The sequence below is a fragment of the Chelon labrosus genome (genome assembly GCF_963514085.1).
Source record: "Chelon labrosus genome assembly, chromosome: 12".
In the NCBI taxonomy this organism is placed as follows: Eukaryota; Metazoa; Chordata; class Actinopteri; order Mugiliformes; family Mugilidae; genus Chelon; species Chelon labrosus.
Genome location: NC_140345.1, coordinates 27146402 through 27163152, shown reverse-complemented (window position 1 = coordinate 27163152; position 16751 = coordinate 27146402). Strand labels below are relative to the sequence as shown.

Sequence of the window (16751 nt, the reverse complement as noted above, 5' to 3'; positions counted from 1 at the left end):
GATCACAACTCGCACATCTACAAACACTGACACAGATGCGAGCGCGCTTTACTTAAACCCACTGAATTAAGTTCAATAAGGTTCAAATATTGCAAAGGTTCTCCGCGGTTTAAGGACATTTAGAATGAATACAAGGTTTTTCTCCTTTTTGTTGGAGAGTTGTTATAAGGCCACACACTGAAAACCTCCGAGGGCAGGTTTGTTAAAAAGGCCGCTCGTACTCTAAGCCCATCAGTTTATCTGCTTTCAGCTTTTTTTAAAAACAGCCCAGAGCCGAATATATTAAACGTAATTCAGAGCGATAAGTGGCCAGGCACTTTGACGCGCGGGAAGGCCTCATAAAAAAAAATCTGCGATGCAACTTTTCCCGCTGTCGAGTCTGTTTTGGTCAATGCATGAGTGGAACCATCGTGACAAGTGGCGCCCGGCGAGTGGCGTTGTTCATCGGTGAGTTATTGCTTTAAAATGAAAGCGGTAAGACAGGTTTAGAAAAGGAAAATGGGTTCAATTAGTACTTCAAATAACAAGAGGCCACTTCAGCTAAAATTCCTAGAGGATGAACAACAGGCCGCAAACTCAATAAATAGAGTTGATTTTCACTGTAATTTTATAAATATATATATAAAAAAAACTCCACCTCTCTCTGCAGGCTACACAGTTAGATGGTATCACTTAGCACGGCTACAGAAATAACATTTATTAATATTTTAGCTCATTCTGGCTCCGGTCTTTGTTTGCTATCCTATAACTGTCATGGCATTTTATACGGACACTTACATTTGGATTGTTCTTTGGCTATAAATACTCAGAGGAGTTGTGACTTTTGTCTTCTCCCTTACATGTTGACTAATGCTGTCGCTGCCTTTTACCGTCTTTTATTAAGCGTGGACATTTAATGTGATAATGACAGCTGGGATAGGATCCATCACCCCCGTGACCCTTCACAGGACAAGCGGTTACAAAAGATGAATGAATTTAATGTGATAATAGAAGGTTAAACTCATCCATATACTGTAGCATAACAGTTAAGAGCATAGACTGTATATAAATATGCACAACGCGTTTCCACTTCCTTGCATTGCGTCAAACTGACGCTATTTTCCCGGGGATACAGGTGGCGCCATCTTACGACTTTTGAGTCTGATCAGTACGGTCCGAGAGTGGAGCCACGATATCGATGCCCCGCCCACATTTCCTCCAGACCCACTCTCGTTTTTGTTTAATTAGTACTACGCTCTGCTCTACCTCGAATTATACACTGAACTTACTTAAAAAAAAAAGTCATAACTCTCAGGGACCCACGGGACTGCTTTGTGGAGCGGCTGGCATGGCAACTGGTAGGCGCCATTGTGTCATATCCTGTTTCTATAGCGTCAGATAACTAACTAAAACAAAACTTATCCAAAAAAATTGACATTTGAACATTCAGCAACATTATATTGACTACCAGAAACCACCAAAAATGTATTTCATGTATATTTTAGTGTTTTAGTTTGGCCCAAGTCCCGCCCACTAACATGGAGGAGGCGGAGCTTATGACCTATACTGCAGCCAGCCACCAGGGGGAGCTCTACTTGCTTTGGCTTCACTTTAGAGGAGCTGTTCAGGCGTCCATCTTTATACAGTCTATGGTTAAGACGAAGTAGAAAGCCAATTAATACTCCCCACTGCTCCGTTTGCAAAAGAGCCCTGCATCTGCTAGATTGCTTTATGCTAACTTGCAAAGAAAAACAACTTTCTCCAACAGATTCTCGTCAGTGCTCTCACATGAAAAAATACATTAAAAAAATATATAAAACATTTGGAGAGAAGTGTTGTTCTTTGGCCTTAAACACCCGGAGGAGTGAACGGACAGGAGGCTTCGGCTCAGACTTTAAAAAAAATACCTAAACTCTTTGGAGGCTCTGTAGATCCATCTGTCTGTTTCACAACATTATGCTTGAGATGTTTGAACTGCAAACAGAGGTGGAAGGTCCTGAGCGGCTGTGGAGCCACGGCTGTTCTGTTGTGTCTGCCTCCGAACTTCAGACAAAAGCTGTTATGTCTTAAACAGTGGGGCAGGAGAAAAAAATAAAAAAGGTGTCGGCCCCGAACATGAATACAACCCCTGGAATGTAGACTGCTTGAGACCAACTGAAGGTGGTGTCTGCAAACTGATTCCTGCTTCCGTCTCCTCATGTTGTAATGAATTTACAGAAAATCACCTGAAATTAGAACGTGTTAATAAAACCTAACACGATGAGGCATGCGCCCCTTTTCTGGTAAATCAGGAAACATATTCATGCGTGCGTGTGATGTTGCCGAATTAATGTGATCAGAAGGACAGTTTCAGTCCCTGGAGTTGGCTCCTGTTTAATCTTGTCTCCTCAAAACCGGAAGGCGAAGAGGAAGAGAGGAGGCTCCGTGATTAATGTTATTAATTTCCACACCTCTAACCTTCTGTTTCTGCTTCTCCACATGTAGAGGTTGGAAAAAATATATATATATATATATTTGGCTTTTACCGAGCAGCTCGGCTCGAAAAGAGAGAGGGAGAGAGTTTCCAATTTACGTTGTGGTGATCCCGCAGAGATTGCTATCATTAGAATAACTTTATTAGGCTTTCTGCTGCATTTCCTGTTTGATTTACTGCGCAGTCCCAAGGGCTCGTGGGTAGGCGCAGAGGACTCCCCTGCACGAGCCAGACCTGCCGACGTTGTGCAGCAACAACCTGAGTGTAACGTCCCTATTAATCTGGAGCTAAACGCAGCAGAAACAGAACGAAGACGCTGCCCAATAAATCTGCCGTTGGCCTTTTAACGCTGCGTCGGGGTGTCAGGGTTTGTGTTGATGGAGGGATCGCAACTATTTGTGGCTTGCCACTTGTAAAATGCACGTTATTCCAGTGTGTTTGATATACTGCCTAGTGGCATGGAATCTCCACATAGACGATGATCCTTGGTCTTCCATGACCCCATCTCTGGTTTCTCTTGTTCATTGGACCTCAACAGACTAGACACACCTAACAGGAGCTGCAGTTCTGGAGATGTTCTGACCCACTCATCTAGACATCACCGTTTGCCCATTTGTTTTGATTGTAATAGGGTTGGGTATCACTACTGGTTCCCCGAATTGATTCAGTTCTGATTCACAGGGTTAGGATTTGATTCAGTATCAGTTTATCTGAAATTATGTTGCATAAAACTAGCGTTGCTCATCTTCCAGGTCTGACGCTCCTCTCAGAATTGTAACTTATGTTCTGGATCTCCCTCACATGTCAATTTATCTCCTTGCTATGACCGTCTTTTAGACTTTTATGCAATTATAGAACGCTGAAATAATTAATTTACTGTAGCATAACAGTTAAGACCAAGCAGAAAGCTTAAACTTGTACGTATCAGAATCAGAATCAGAATCAGCTTTAATGGCCAAGTATGACACATACAAGGAATTTGACTCCGGCCTCTGTGGATCATCCCACAGATACTTGATCAGTTTGGGATCTAGTGAACTTGGAGGCCAGGTCAACACCTTGTGCTGTTCTTCATGTTTTTTTTTAGTTGTTCCTAAAGTGTTTTTGTGTGTGTGTCTTGTGTCAGGCTGCATCCTGCTGGGGATGGCTGCTGCCATCAAGGAGTGTCATTGCTATGGGGTGGGGGTGTCTGGTCTGGTCTAGGTGGGTGCTGGTCCAGGTCCAAAGGTTTCCCAGCAGAACATTGGATTGTCACAAGATGGTCGATGTTATTTACTTCTGAATGTTGTGGCTGATCGGTGCATCTTCTCAAGGTGCATGATGTAGAGTATATGCTAGTCGGCTGAAGATGGGCAACACGAGGAAATGCCACAGTCGGCCTTTGTTGTTGGTAATTCTTATGTCGGGTTTGGTTTGTCCGACCCTTAAAAGTGTATAACTGACCAGAAGTCTTGATTGCACCACAAAAAAGTAAAGAATCTCAACATGTATATTCATGTCATATTCAGTGTGTTTCAGTTATTTTTTCAATCCTGTTAAAAAGGTTAATGTCACCACTGTCAGCTGAGACTATAATAAGCTCTGGTTACAGTACAGTACACAGCTGGGGGACAAATCAACAGCTGTGCATCTTTTCTTTGTCTTGATCACATATCAGAAACACACAGTCCATCTAAAACTCCTCTTCCTCAGTTTCTGGGTTCTTTAAACGTGCTCATCTCTCCTCGTGAGGACGGGACTTTGTGTTTCCAGAACCTCTGCTGACTTCTGTTTTTACAAGGTTAATGCTTAGCCGCTCACCAGCAGCCAGAAATAGAATTACTCCACCTCATGATGTTCTAAGATTCTCAGAATTTTTTTTCTAATTGCAGAATGTTGCATATTAGGCTGATGAGTGCTAACACTGGCCCGAGTATCACGCGATTAATTAGATAACAGAAAGCTGTGAGGGGGCCGAGCCAAGTTGTGAGCCGTTCTTCTCCTGGTTCAGCCGGCAGCGAGGCAGCGAGGCGGCTCCCAGACATGTTTTATGGAGTTGTTAAGTCTTTGTTTTGATGCGCACAAAAATGTGATTCACACTTTAAAAATCTATATTCACGAAGCAAACTCCTGCCTCGCTCCCGATTGCCTGTGAAGTGTTAATGTTCACCGTTGATTGACATGTTCACGGGTACTCTGGGGGGTTCGTGTTCACCGAAGCATGTGTACGTTCTTTAAATGTGTCCGTCCTGCAGATGTGCATCCTAGCAGTACGTAATGCACATTATTGGAACGACGTACACCTACTGTATGTTTCTTTTTTCCTCTGGGTTGTTTGTTTAAACTGTCACTTCAATACTGCTTTTTTTTTTTTTTTTCAGCATTTTTAAACTTGTGTTTGAGTACGTACATTTTTGAAGCTCGGTCTCTCGGCCGTCTCCATCTTGGCGTCGCCTGACTCCAATTAACTCCCAGACAATTAAAAAATGGTCAAAGAGATGGAGCGTGAGTGGAGCTGAGGCTACAGACAGCTAGCAACCTGTGAGGACCTGTCACTCAAAGCAGCCACGCCCCTTAAACATCCATAACTTTAAACCTTGAGTTCTGGAGAAATTCTCCCCCGTTCAGTTGTCATGAGTGGAGAGATTAGCTATAGAGACCAAAATAGTTTTCATACCAGGTTGTAAACATGTTTATTTCTGCTGTAAAGTTGAACATTTTAACATAAAGTTCTACAGACTTTTGGAGACGGCCTCTAGTGGCCATCTGAGGAAATGCAGTTGTTAGCAATAAATGCGTTAGCTTAATTGTTGCCCCTTGCTTTGTCGTTTTTAACTTCCCCTCAGTATTCGACATCTTTACCAAATAAGACTTTACACAGCTTGGAAGCCAGAGCCCGCTCACGAAATCTTGGCGGTGAAAAGTTGGTCTGAGTCTCTCTGGCGAAGATCTGCCAGGACTATCCAATTGCGAGACATGATTCTGATTCTGATTCTGGTTGAGACAGGCTAGGTTTTATATCAAAATGTCTACAATATGAACGAGAGAGAACAATGGAGGCGCTGTGGTTTTATCTCCTTGGGTCGGGGGTCGGGGGCAGTCCAAGGTGTGCAGGAAGTGGCGGAAGTGTGACTGTCAAAGTAAAAGCATTTTACCGTAACAGTTCACTTAACTACCACAAGAGTCACTGCATCTGTGGATTTGCACGGCACAACAATCTCTGTTTAATTAGCTTTACCTTTAGCTAGCTGCTAATAAAACCTAAAAATCAACAGTGCTACAGTTCAAATGAAGTTAGTGTAACTTAACTTCAGTGGCATGGTGGTTAGCACTGATGCCTCACTGCTAGCTAGAAGGTTCTGGGTTCAAATCCATCATGGCCGACTGGTTCCTTTCTGTGTGGAGTTTGCATGTTCTCCCTGTGTCTGCGTGGGTTCTCTCCAGGTTCTCCAGCTTCCTCCCACCGTCCAAAGACATGCTGGTTAGGTTCATTGATGATTCTAAATTGGCCGCAGGTGTTGTCTGTCTCTCTGTGTTAGCCCTCTGATAGACTGCTGTACCCCACCTCACGGCCGATGATGGCTGGGATAGGCTCCAGCCCCCCCAAGCGGTTACAGGAACTAGACCATGCCCCATGTATATTCCTATAAAGGTGCGTCCTAACCATCTCAACCCCTCACCCTACCCGTCCTTCTCTTTTCTTCTTCTTCTGCTGTTCATTACAAGGAGCCGAAGCTTCCTGAGATGTTCCCCGCACCCCGAGTCTCTCTCCCTCTGTTCCTCCACCATCATCCATCTACACATTTCGGCCTCCTTCACTCTTTTATTTCCACCCTTCTCAACTTCTTTGCATCAGTTAAAGAAAAATTAACATATTTTGCACACTTTGCAAAGTTATATACGCTTCTACTTGAGTGACCTCTTTTTAAAAGCAGTATTTGCTAAAACTTAAAGACCATGAGGCAAATCTTTCCACCCATAATTTGTTCTTCAAGCGGCTTTGACCTAAATTGTTATTTCACTTTCTAGACGACTCATTAATGGATTAGATGTATTTCTGCTTAAGCTTCTCTCGCAGCTAAATATACGTACCTGTGCATCTCACCGGGTTAAAATTAAACTTTTTATTTGGCATTTTGACCTCAGCCGCTCCACCCAGCCGCCTGCCAGCCGCGCGCGTCAACTGGAACCTTCATGTGGTGGAAAAAAACAGTTTATTTGCTGCGAAACCGAGGATTTCTACAAATATCACAAGAAGATATTGTATCTGTCTGCTGGGGCCTTCGTTTTAAATTTCTTTTTTTGTCCTGAACGTGGCGCACCGCAGCGTGATGTGGCATCGCCTATAGACGCTTTCTGGGAAACTTATCTTGTGTAGCCTTGCTAATTTATTATTATTTAAAAATAAATAAATAAGCAGCAGCATGAGAACGCCCGGGGCAACAGAGCCGGTGATTCATCAGTCACCATTCTTGTCGTAATTATGATTTCTATTTTGACATCTGGGGGAAAGTCTTTGAAGTGTGTTCGATGCCGTGGAGAGAGCCAGAGAACAGCCTAATGGAGACGGAGTTTAAAACCGAGCTTGCCAGTCTTCTCCGAGCAATCACCCGTGATACCCACCCGTGGCGAGACTCCAGCGTTTAAAGCACAGAACTGGATCTCTCTAGTGTCGCTATCAAACCGTGGCTGGAAACCCCTTTTCAGCTCCTTTATATTTGCTCAATGACGGTGATTTCTGCATCGCCCTCCCCCTAACGTGTTTAACCTCTCCGTTCCTTAAAACTTCCTTAAAACTCTCCTCTTTTCAAAGGGATCCTTTTAATTCTCGTGGCCACCGAGAATCACTGTTGGGAGGAGAGTATTAGCCATCTGTGTGGAAAAAAAACCTTTTGTGAGGCTGAGGCAAACACGACTGATCCTTATGAAAACAGTGATAATGAGGAGGGGTATTACGCTCAAGTTCCTGTTGTTTGTCGGTGCCTTCACCTCTGTTCGTCAGAGAGTAAACCATTTGTAATGTCAAAAGATATAACGCAGCCTGTTTATTTTATTGTGTAAATCTTTTTCCTCTTTTTTTTTTCGTCACCTCTTAACGCCGCACCGCGATCATCACCTCCGACGAAATCCTCCCGAGAGCGTCTGACACTTCCGCGAGATGTTTTATGTCATTTTTCTTTCCCTCTGAACACACACACCGATAACGCTCTAGGTTTTTTTTTTTTTTTTTTTATTCATGAAAAAAAAAAAAAAAAAAGAGCAGAACATCAAGGGAACGCTGGCCCAGACAGGCTGGCACACATCGCAGGGTGTTAACAGGTGAGGCTGAATTTCCTAAAAAGGTGCAGACACCTGGCCTCACCCTGGGGTTCACAGCGAGGTTGGGACACCTGCGCCGTTTCGGAGCTTCCTGCAGAGGGGCCTCGCCACTACAGGTGTTCACACCTAACATTTATTTATTTCAGATTTCACAGGTGTTTTCAGATACACTCAGCAGTAGAAGTGGAGATGCAGTAGGTAGAGCTCAGGTACAGTCGGTTTCGAGAGGCACGACAGAGCGCTTGAATTCAGTTTTGCACGGTGAGCTCTTGCACAAACTTCAAATATATTTACAATAATAAACAATCAATGATTCATAAGATGTGATATTTACAGTTATTACAAATGATGACAAGCGTGTCCGGACGAGTCGGCGCGACCGGGGGGAGCCGATCTCCTTAAAAACATTTCACATGGTCTTTTGTTTCCAGAGGAGGAGACACATGATTTAAAAAAAAAAAAAAAAAAGAATGAAAGAAACTCCTCTGAGGTCAAAAGAGTCTGGTCAAGTTAATGCCAAGAAATCTGTGGTACAATACAAACAGTTTAATCGTGTAATTAACAATCAAGAACCACTTCTAGTTAGAACATTTCTGCAGAAAGGAACCGAGAAACACTTATAAAACGGTCAGTCGTAACAAAATAACTCATCGGTGTTCTCATCGAAATCAACTCATAAAAAAGAAACACTTTTATACAGGATATTTATACAGGAGTAGCTTTTTGAATTGGATTGTTAACCAAAGGAAGACACATCGCAGACATCGAGTTTCACACAGATTGCATATGTTTTTCTTTCTAAGGTGTTCTATAGGTTAGTCTTTTTACCTAAGCTTATTTGCATGATAGTAAAAATTGCATACAACATTAAATCGTGAAGCTTGTAGCATGAGTTGCTCGACATACAGCACTTATTTTTTGTTTTTTATAGGCAACCTTTAAAGCACATTTCTCCATTTAAAACGTTTAAGACACTTTTTGTTTTTACTGCCCATCGAAAATCACATTTATAAATAGAAAAAAAATAAAATAAAAATAACAATAATAATAATAATGTTGGTGGGATTAAAAATAAAAAAGCGTAAAAAAAAAAAAAATAATTAAAAAAAAGTAATTACATCAGGAACACTGCATGAACTGCAAATAAATAAATGTCGGACAACATAAAGATCGTGGATTTCACATTTCTAACTGTGTGGCAATTCAGAAAGTTACAGTGACGAAGGTTTTGCAAAATAATCTAACGTCGGCAGTGCCGTATAGTACAAGGCATTTGTTGGCATAGTTTCTTTAAGACTGTAATTTTTTTTTTTAATTTTTTTTTATTCTTTTTTTTTTTTACAGTTACAATATAATGTCTATTTATATATATATTTATATTTCTTCCCTAACAAATAAAAGACTGAGCTATTCTCGGAGATGCACCTGGGCTGGGTGATGGCGCTCCGGAGAGAGAGATTGGAGTGATCCATAATCACATTATGCGCTTTTTAAAAGAATAACTAATCTGCCAGCAGGCTCCAGACTTGATACCTCATAATTAAGGCCTTGTCAACCACTTGGTCCTTGATTTCATTTGCTGTTTTCTTTTTTAAAAAATAAAAATAAAATAAAAAAATCCAGTTAAACGTCACGTACGTAAACACCTATCAAAGTCCTAGCAAACTCCAGGGGAACTTCTTCTTTTTTTTTTTTTTTTTTTTTATTTATTTATTTATTTTTTTCCCGAATAGATTCAGTAGCTCAAAAAAGATAAAGTAAGTCAGTGTAAAACAACAGACATAGAGTGCAGTCAGCAAATATCCACGGCAACATACTTAGAATAATTTTTTTTTTTTGTGCAGATTATTTAAATGATGCATCAGTCTTTACAGTGAATAATACAAGTTTTACAAAATCCAAAAAGAGTCTGAAACGGGGTGGGGGGCTTTTCCGGCGTGAGAACACTCTCTTCACACAGCCTGTGAGTTTGATATATATATATAAACACTCCTCATACAGTCCAGACGCTGTGCTGATTGAAAACACTACTTTCCTTTATTTGCAGTGCGGTGGTTCTGTCTCGGCCGGAGCGTCACATTTAGCACAGTCATCAGTCTGTGTGCGTGGACAAGAAAGCTCTCAGTACGTGATCCGGGCGGCGGGGTTGGGGGGGGAGAGAGTCCTACTCCTTGGCCTCGTGCTCCGACTCCGACTGAGCCTCGGCGCCCCGGCCCAGCTGCTCCTCGATCTTGATGGAGAAGATGGTGCTGTTGGTCTGCGTGCTCTCCTCCAGCTCCTTCAGCAGCTCCCCGCTCTCCCTGAAGTCCGTCAGCTCCTCCTCGAAGGCCGGGCTGCTGCTGCTGCTGCTGCTGCTGGTGTTGGTGTTGGTGGTGGCTGCGGTGCTGTTGCTGTTGTTGCCGGGCTCCTTGGGCGCCTTGGCTTGGTGATTGACATAAAAGCGCTGGTTCTGGAAGAACTTGATGATGGTGAGCTTGGGCAGGTCCAGCTGGGCCGAGAGGGTGTGGATGGCCTCCTCGTCGGGGTACAGGCCCACGTCCTGGATGAAGCTCTGCAGGATGCCCAGCGCCTCCAGGGAGATCTTCCCTCCGCCGGTGCGGGACTTGATGCTGCCTCCGCGGCTGCCCTCGTCCTCCGTCTCGGCCGGAGACGCGGTGGAGGGCTGGCGCGGCGGCAACCGGGGGCCGGTGGTGGGCTGCTGTTGCTGCAAGGGCTGCTGGGATAAGAGGGGCTGGGAGGGGTGGAGGGACATGGAGGGCTGGTGCTGCAGTGTCTGAGGCGGCTGAGCCTGCAGTGAGAAAAAAAATAATAATAAAAAGAAAGGAGATGGGAATGTTATCAGTGAACACTTATCGGCGCCTTAATAAGGCCTTTCATTAAAATCAATTGAGTTGTGAGGAAAAGAGGCCCGCTGTGTAGAGAACAGCCACTTGGTTGAAGGAATTTTCTGTGTAATATCTCATTGAGAGTAATCAGTTGTGAAGATATGAGGTTTGTTTTCTGTTTTTTTTTTTCGGTTGCGGGAGATTGTGTCTCATTGTGGGGGTAGAGGCGACGGCGACACACTCACGGAGACCCTCGCACACATCAGCTCCAACGACACAATCAGCCCCGCGCACAGAGGGAATTCACAGGGAGGCCGGCCTCTCCATTATATCCTCCGCCGCTTATCGGGCTCCATTGCCAGGCGGCGATAAACAAGCTCACAATTCAACGCCGCGATGGTCTGGCTGATTCGCCGCGGCGCGAGAATGCTATCGATGGCTTTCACCGGGCCGCCAGAGTCCCGTTAGTGTAAACACATGACACATTACTCGCAAAATGTCTCATTGTGTGGTTGGAGAGGGGAGCGAGTGGGCAACTCGTGGTCCCCGTTGACCCCGCCGAATGGGTGCTCTTTTATTTTCATTTCTGAGTCAGACACTGCAGATAGGTGTTTCATAATGAAGTTTGCAAAACAACACTTTGCAGGGACTGTGCTTGCCAGCTGCACAAATGCACCCAAAGATGTGATTTTTACTGTACCCAATATACCGAGCCATGATAGTTCTCGTCGAGCTAATGTGAGCTAATTTGGCCGCCGCGCCGCGCTGGAGGAGAGACCGGCACGAGATGTTTAAACACTGGTCTCTTATGGGCGATGTAAATGTGCACCATTAAATCAGAAATAATCCTATTTGATCAATCTGCAACCATTTCTGCTCGCATGCAACGCAAAATTCCCTCATTCCATATCTGCCGCTGAAACTGAAGAAATCCTATTACCTTATTTATATCCAGTAAATGACAGCCTTTGTGAAACGCCGGCCATGTATCCAAGTAACCAAATAACTAATCAAGCGCTCAGCTGTGGCTCAGACTTTTAATAGAAGTATTATTGTACTTCATTAAGATATTTCGACCGTTAACCGAGGCTGTGTGTGTTATTTTCTATTCATCTGCCAGATGTCTCTTATAAAGCGGCTCTGTTAAATAAGTTCAGCCTAATGATATCTGTGAAAAGGGATTTTTTTTTTTTTTTTTTGCAGAAAAAGTAGGAACTTTGAAGTGTTGCCCTGTTTCTAATTTACAAGCGTTCGTAACAAAAGTGTTGTTTATTCAAATTCCTGCAAAATCAGTGGAGATTAAATGAAAGGGGGAAGATGAGGGGGTTTTCGACACACGCCTTAAGAATCATGCACGAAGAGCAGAGGCTGGCTTTTGAGTTTTTAAGTGGACTACTGCAGATTTTTACCTAAATATGTTCAATTTACGATCATATAAAGATAGTTCATTATTGAAAAATGACTTTAACTAATAAAAAAGCTGCAGATTCACTTTATGCATTTCAATCTGTGCATATTTTTTTTTTATGTATGCATGAGTGAAATCAACCCAGGTCAAAGAACACATTCACAGTATTCATCTATATTTAGCTTCTATTCATGCACGGGTTTTAGGACATTCATTCTTTCCTGTAACTGCTTGTCCTGTGTAGGGTCATGGAGGTGCTGGAGCCTGTACCAGGTGTCATTGGGGTGAGAGGCGGGGTACACCCTGGACAGGTCTCCAGTCTATCACAGGTCAGAGAGACAGACAACCATTCACATTCACACCTACGGCCAATTTAGAGTCACCAATGAACCTAACCAGCATGTCTTTGGACGCTGGGAGGAAGCTGGAGTACCTGGAGAGAACCCACGCAGACACAGGGAGAACATGCTAACTCGACCCATGGATTCGAACTCAGAACCTTCTAGCTGTGAGGCCTCAGTGCTAACCACCACGCCACTGTGCCGCCCAGAGACTCGTAGGGACTCTGTCGGGACATGCGGCGACGCTCACCTGTAGCTGGTCGGTAGAAATGTGTATCAGGTGCGACGGCCGCTCGTTGTGGTGCTGCTGCCCAGCGCTGCTCTCCTGCTCGTAGATGGCGTCGCGCTCGGCCTGCGAGAGGCTCAGGAAGCGTCGGATCATGGAGAGGTTCTCCCAGAGCGTCCGGTTCTCCGGAGACGGGTCCTCCTTCCAACGCAGCAGCTCACAGAGCCAGCCCTGCAGAAAAACAAAAACAAATAAAAGAAATAAAAATGGATCAGTGAGGGAGACGGTTCAACCACAGAGCAAACGCCACTGAACCTGCTTTGTTTTGATGGAGAAAGTAACTCAAAAAAAGTTGCTTCAAAGTACCGTGATTAAATCATTCCAAATGATTTAAGTAATTAGAACAAATCAAAAATATTGTTTCACAGGAACAATTTCCTGCATTTACAAAAAAGAAATAAAAATAATTAAACCAAAACCACACACACACACACACACACACACACAAAACCAAACCATTGTTTCACCATATCTGCACCTGCACTCTTTTTCCTCCACAGCTGAAGATGAAGATGTGAATTAGTCAAGGTCAAGCAGCGCAGCAGGAAGGAACAATTTAACGTGACAAGAAACACACATACACACACACGCGCGTTTATCGAGCAGCACCCTTGGGAGGAAGCAAAAGTGACTCCCATGTTTGAAACGCTCCAGCAGAGGGCCATGAAAGACAGAGCTGAGGGAGAGGATTACAATCAGAAACGCTTTAAGACAATGAGTCTGACTTCAAGAAAGATTCAGAACGAGGGCGACACACGGGACTGGCTCACTTCAGGTCCACGTCTGGGTTCATATATTGTTTTTATATGTTTAAAGCAGCAGCAGGTGAACATGACAACCCAGTTACCCATCTGTTCAGAGAAGGATCATAGTTTGATCATAGTGTGTTCAAATCTCACTGAGGTTCCAGTCAAACGGATCAAAATGACATGTTTCAAGTCGAAAAATATGTTTAACCATAAGTGGAAGGCTCAAGTTGCTCATTTTATTCTTATATATGCATGTATACACATTATAAACTGACTTCTTGGACTTTTCTAGACAAAACTTGTTGGTTGCAGCCCCAGATTTAAACTTTGCAGCCCGGTCTCCTTTTATTTATGTGCTTTAGATTAGCGCGGACCAGACTTTGCGGCCTGAAGGCTGTGAACTGAAACGTCTCGCGGCTACGGTACAATTAAAAATACGTGTTTGTTCACCGAGCTAAACTGAGAACTCGCAAAACGGTTCAGACAGAAGGGCTCCGTCTACGAGAGAGGCCAGAGTGACGTGGCGAGATGTGACGACCTAAACCTCAGCGGGCCAGCGAGGGGGGTGAACGAGCGAGTGAGCAAGAGTGGAAAGGAAATAGCGCTGAAGAGGAGATGAGTGGGAGGACGAAGAGGAGGAGGAGGACGAGTGTGGATGGGAGGGCGAGGTGGGCAAGAGATAGCGGCGAAGCTACGAGAGAGCTGTGAGTGGACGAAGAAGAAGAAGAAGAAGAAGAAGAAAGGGAAACGGCCGCCGAGGGGAAAGCAGCGAGGGGGAAACGCTGCGTCAAAGAGAAGCAGCGAGGTGTGAGAGAGAGGGAGAGAAAGGGGGAGAGAAAGGGGGTAGAGGGGTTCTACTCTCTCAGCCGGGTAGCCTGTCCTGGCAGCGCGACAGAGCGGCGCTGTAATCTCCCGGCCAGTGCGCGGCAGCACCTTTCATTTCCACGGGATTACACCGTGCTGCTGGTCTGCACACAAACGCACAAACACACACATGCACACACACATAGAGAGAGAGAGAGAGAGAGAGAGAGAGAGAGAGAGAGAGAGAGAGGGCAGAGCCACGCCGCCACACTGCATGCAAGAGATAACTCAGCAGTTTGGTTGTCCCCTGTTCCAACTCCTCCCATAAGCCACATCAAACCCAGGAGGGGTTTTGGAGGAAGCAGAGAGGGAGAGAGACACAGAGAGAGAGAGAGGGAGAGAGAGAGGGAGAGTGTTGGGGGTGAGGGTAGAGGGGGCCATAAAGCCTGTGTGCCCACCTTGTTCCTTTGCCACGTTTATTGTTGCGTTTTTAATTTGCATGCAGAGGGATTTGGACGGCGCTCCAGTTGGGCTGTCTGTGGTTTCAGCTGATTCGGTAGCGAGAAGGAACACACACACACTCACACACACACAAACACACACAAGCCACCGCACACCATCTTGTCAAAGCCAGGGAAACAGTACCCCAGCCCAACGATGGAGTAATCCAACTCAAACACTCCCCGAACCAGCAGGATTAAACCCAAAGTAGCAGAGCCAATCAAACAAAAGGCGCGACGTGAACTCCATCCCAATGCCAGGAAGTCCATTTGATGAAATAAAGTACGGGGAGTTTATTAGTTCACAAGTGTGAATGTTCAGCCTGTGTGGCTGCCTGTGTTTGATTACCGCAGCCGTTTCTGAGCTGACATTTCGCCTTCTTGCGCCATAAACACAGCAACGTCTGCGAAATGTTTTGTGCGCCGAGCGGCAGTTTAGCGCCGCACCCGGGGCCGTGGACAGCGGACAGCGGACAGTGGACAGTCAGCATTTTCCATGGCAGTTTCAAGAGCTTTGTTTGTGTTTGTCTAATTGCATTGCTTCCACAGGCCAGGCAGGGAGACAGGGGAGAGAGGCGGAGACGGCGGGGGACAAAGAGAGACAGTGACAGAAGTTAGAGGCTCCCTCGTTTGTCTGTAAACTTACAAAAAAAAAAAAAATGCATAAAAAGTATTTCCTAAAAAAAATAATTCAATATATATATTTTAAATTGTAGTATTTATCATTTTCTTTTCCTTGCATCAACTTGATTTTTATCTCTAACATTCCCGCGCCGCAGAAAATCTGTTTTCTCCCGTTATTGTTTAATGTAATTTGTGGAGCCTCTCCACCGCAGCTGACAAGCACCAACTGCTCTTGATTGGATCATGGAACTTGCTGCCCCTGCCGCTAAAGTGTTCCAATGCGGTCCAGAAAACAAAAATCTAGGGCTCTTCAATCCAGTGTACTCTGCGTTTTGTTGAAGATCATTAAGGGCTCTCTATAAATAAATAGAACGGGTAGCTCGGAGCAGGCCCCTGCTCGCCGACCAGCAGAGAATACGAGCGCTTAACGCTGCTGCACCCGCTGCTGTGAAGATATTTTCTCAGGTTTTGAGCCTCTTGGCTGCTCGATGCCGCTGCAGCAGCAGGAACCAAAAGTCTGGTGATACTTTCTACAGCGTCAGGCCGAAGAGCCGGCTGTTTATCACCTGCAGAAAAACATGCATTCTTATTAAAAATGGAAGTAACGGATTTATTTTAATAGGCGTGCGGTGGAGTCTCACACCTCTCACAGATGCTTTAAAAAAAGACAACACAAGCAGCCACGGCCAGCAAACGATGTCAGACGTGTTGCATTTGACTGTCCAGCACAGAAACAGTAACGAAAGTGAAGTAAGATCGAGATTAAGAGTGAAGAGAGGCGCTAAAATGGTCAGATCAGAAGCGTAATCTCAAGGTTTCACCTCAGGGGCTAAAAATACAGACGAAGCTTTAAGCTTTTTGTGACAATAAACACTAAGCATTACAATAACTGTTAGTAGAGATGTCCAGATCGCTATCAGGGTCGATCCAGGCGTTTGACAGACACCAAAACTATTAAATCAGTATCAGACTTTATGTATTTTAGGTCCGCCATAAACCAAAGCCATGTCACGTCCAAATGTCTTCTTCTTTGTCTGTTTTAATGGCGGTTAGCTAGCGTCAAAGCTGCTAAGAATCTAAGTAGAAGAAGAAGAGGAACCGTGGGTAAACGTGTCTGTTGTGTGGAAGAACTTTACTCTGGAAAATGAAGTCAGTCAGACAGAGATTTTCCCAGAGACAGCGTCAAAGAGAAAAATCTTCCGGAGAGGGTTTAGGGAGTTTATGGCAGTGTTGGATGACCAGAACATTTGTGGAGTAGAGAACACAAGGTACCAGCTACCCTCTCCACACTACATTAACTTTGACAGAAAGATTTATTGGACTGAATCCAGTCGACTCGATCTACAGAGGAGGAAGTCTTGTCGATTTAAGATCAGATCGCGACTCGGATCGGACGATACTGAATATTAAAAGATCGGTATCGGGTCAGGGGTAAGAAAACTTTGTCGGTACTACTCTTTTATA

The 16751-nt window shown here is 44.5% G+C and overlaps 1 protein-coding gene across 3 annotated transcripts in view; it reads right to left on the bottom strand.

The window, feature by feature from the left end:
* Nucleotides 1–7696: 7696 nt before the first annotated feature.
* Nucleotides 7697–16751, bottom strand: part of satb1b (SATB homeobox 1b) — a 60972-nt gene continuing 51917 nt past the window's right edge. For all 3 annotated transcript variants that reach the window (XM_084556233.1, XM_084556235.1, XM_084556234.1), the window contains exons 12-13: nucleotides 12575–12781; nucleotides 7697–10538 (exon numbers count right to left, since the gene is read on the bottom strand). In XM_084556233.1, coding sequence (XP_084412359.1) covers nucleotides 9915–10538; nucleotides 12575–12781 — 831 coding nt within the window. In that variant the 3' untranslated portion in view covers nucleotides 7697–9914. The remainder of the gene's footprint in view (nucleotides 10539–12574; nucleotides 12782–16751) is intronic.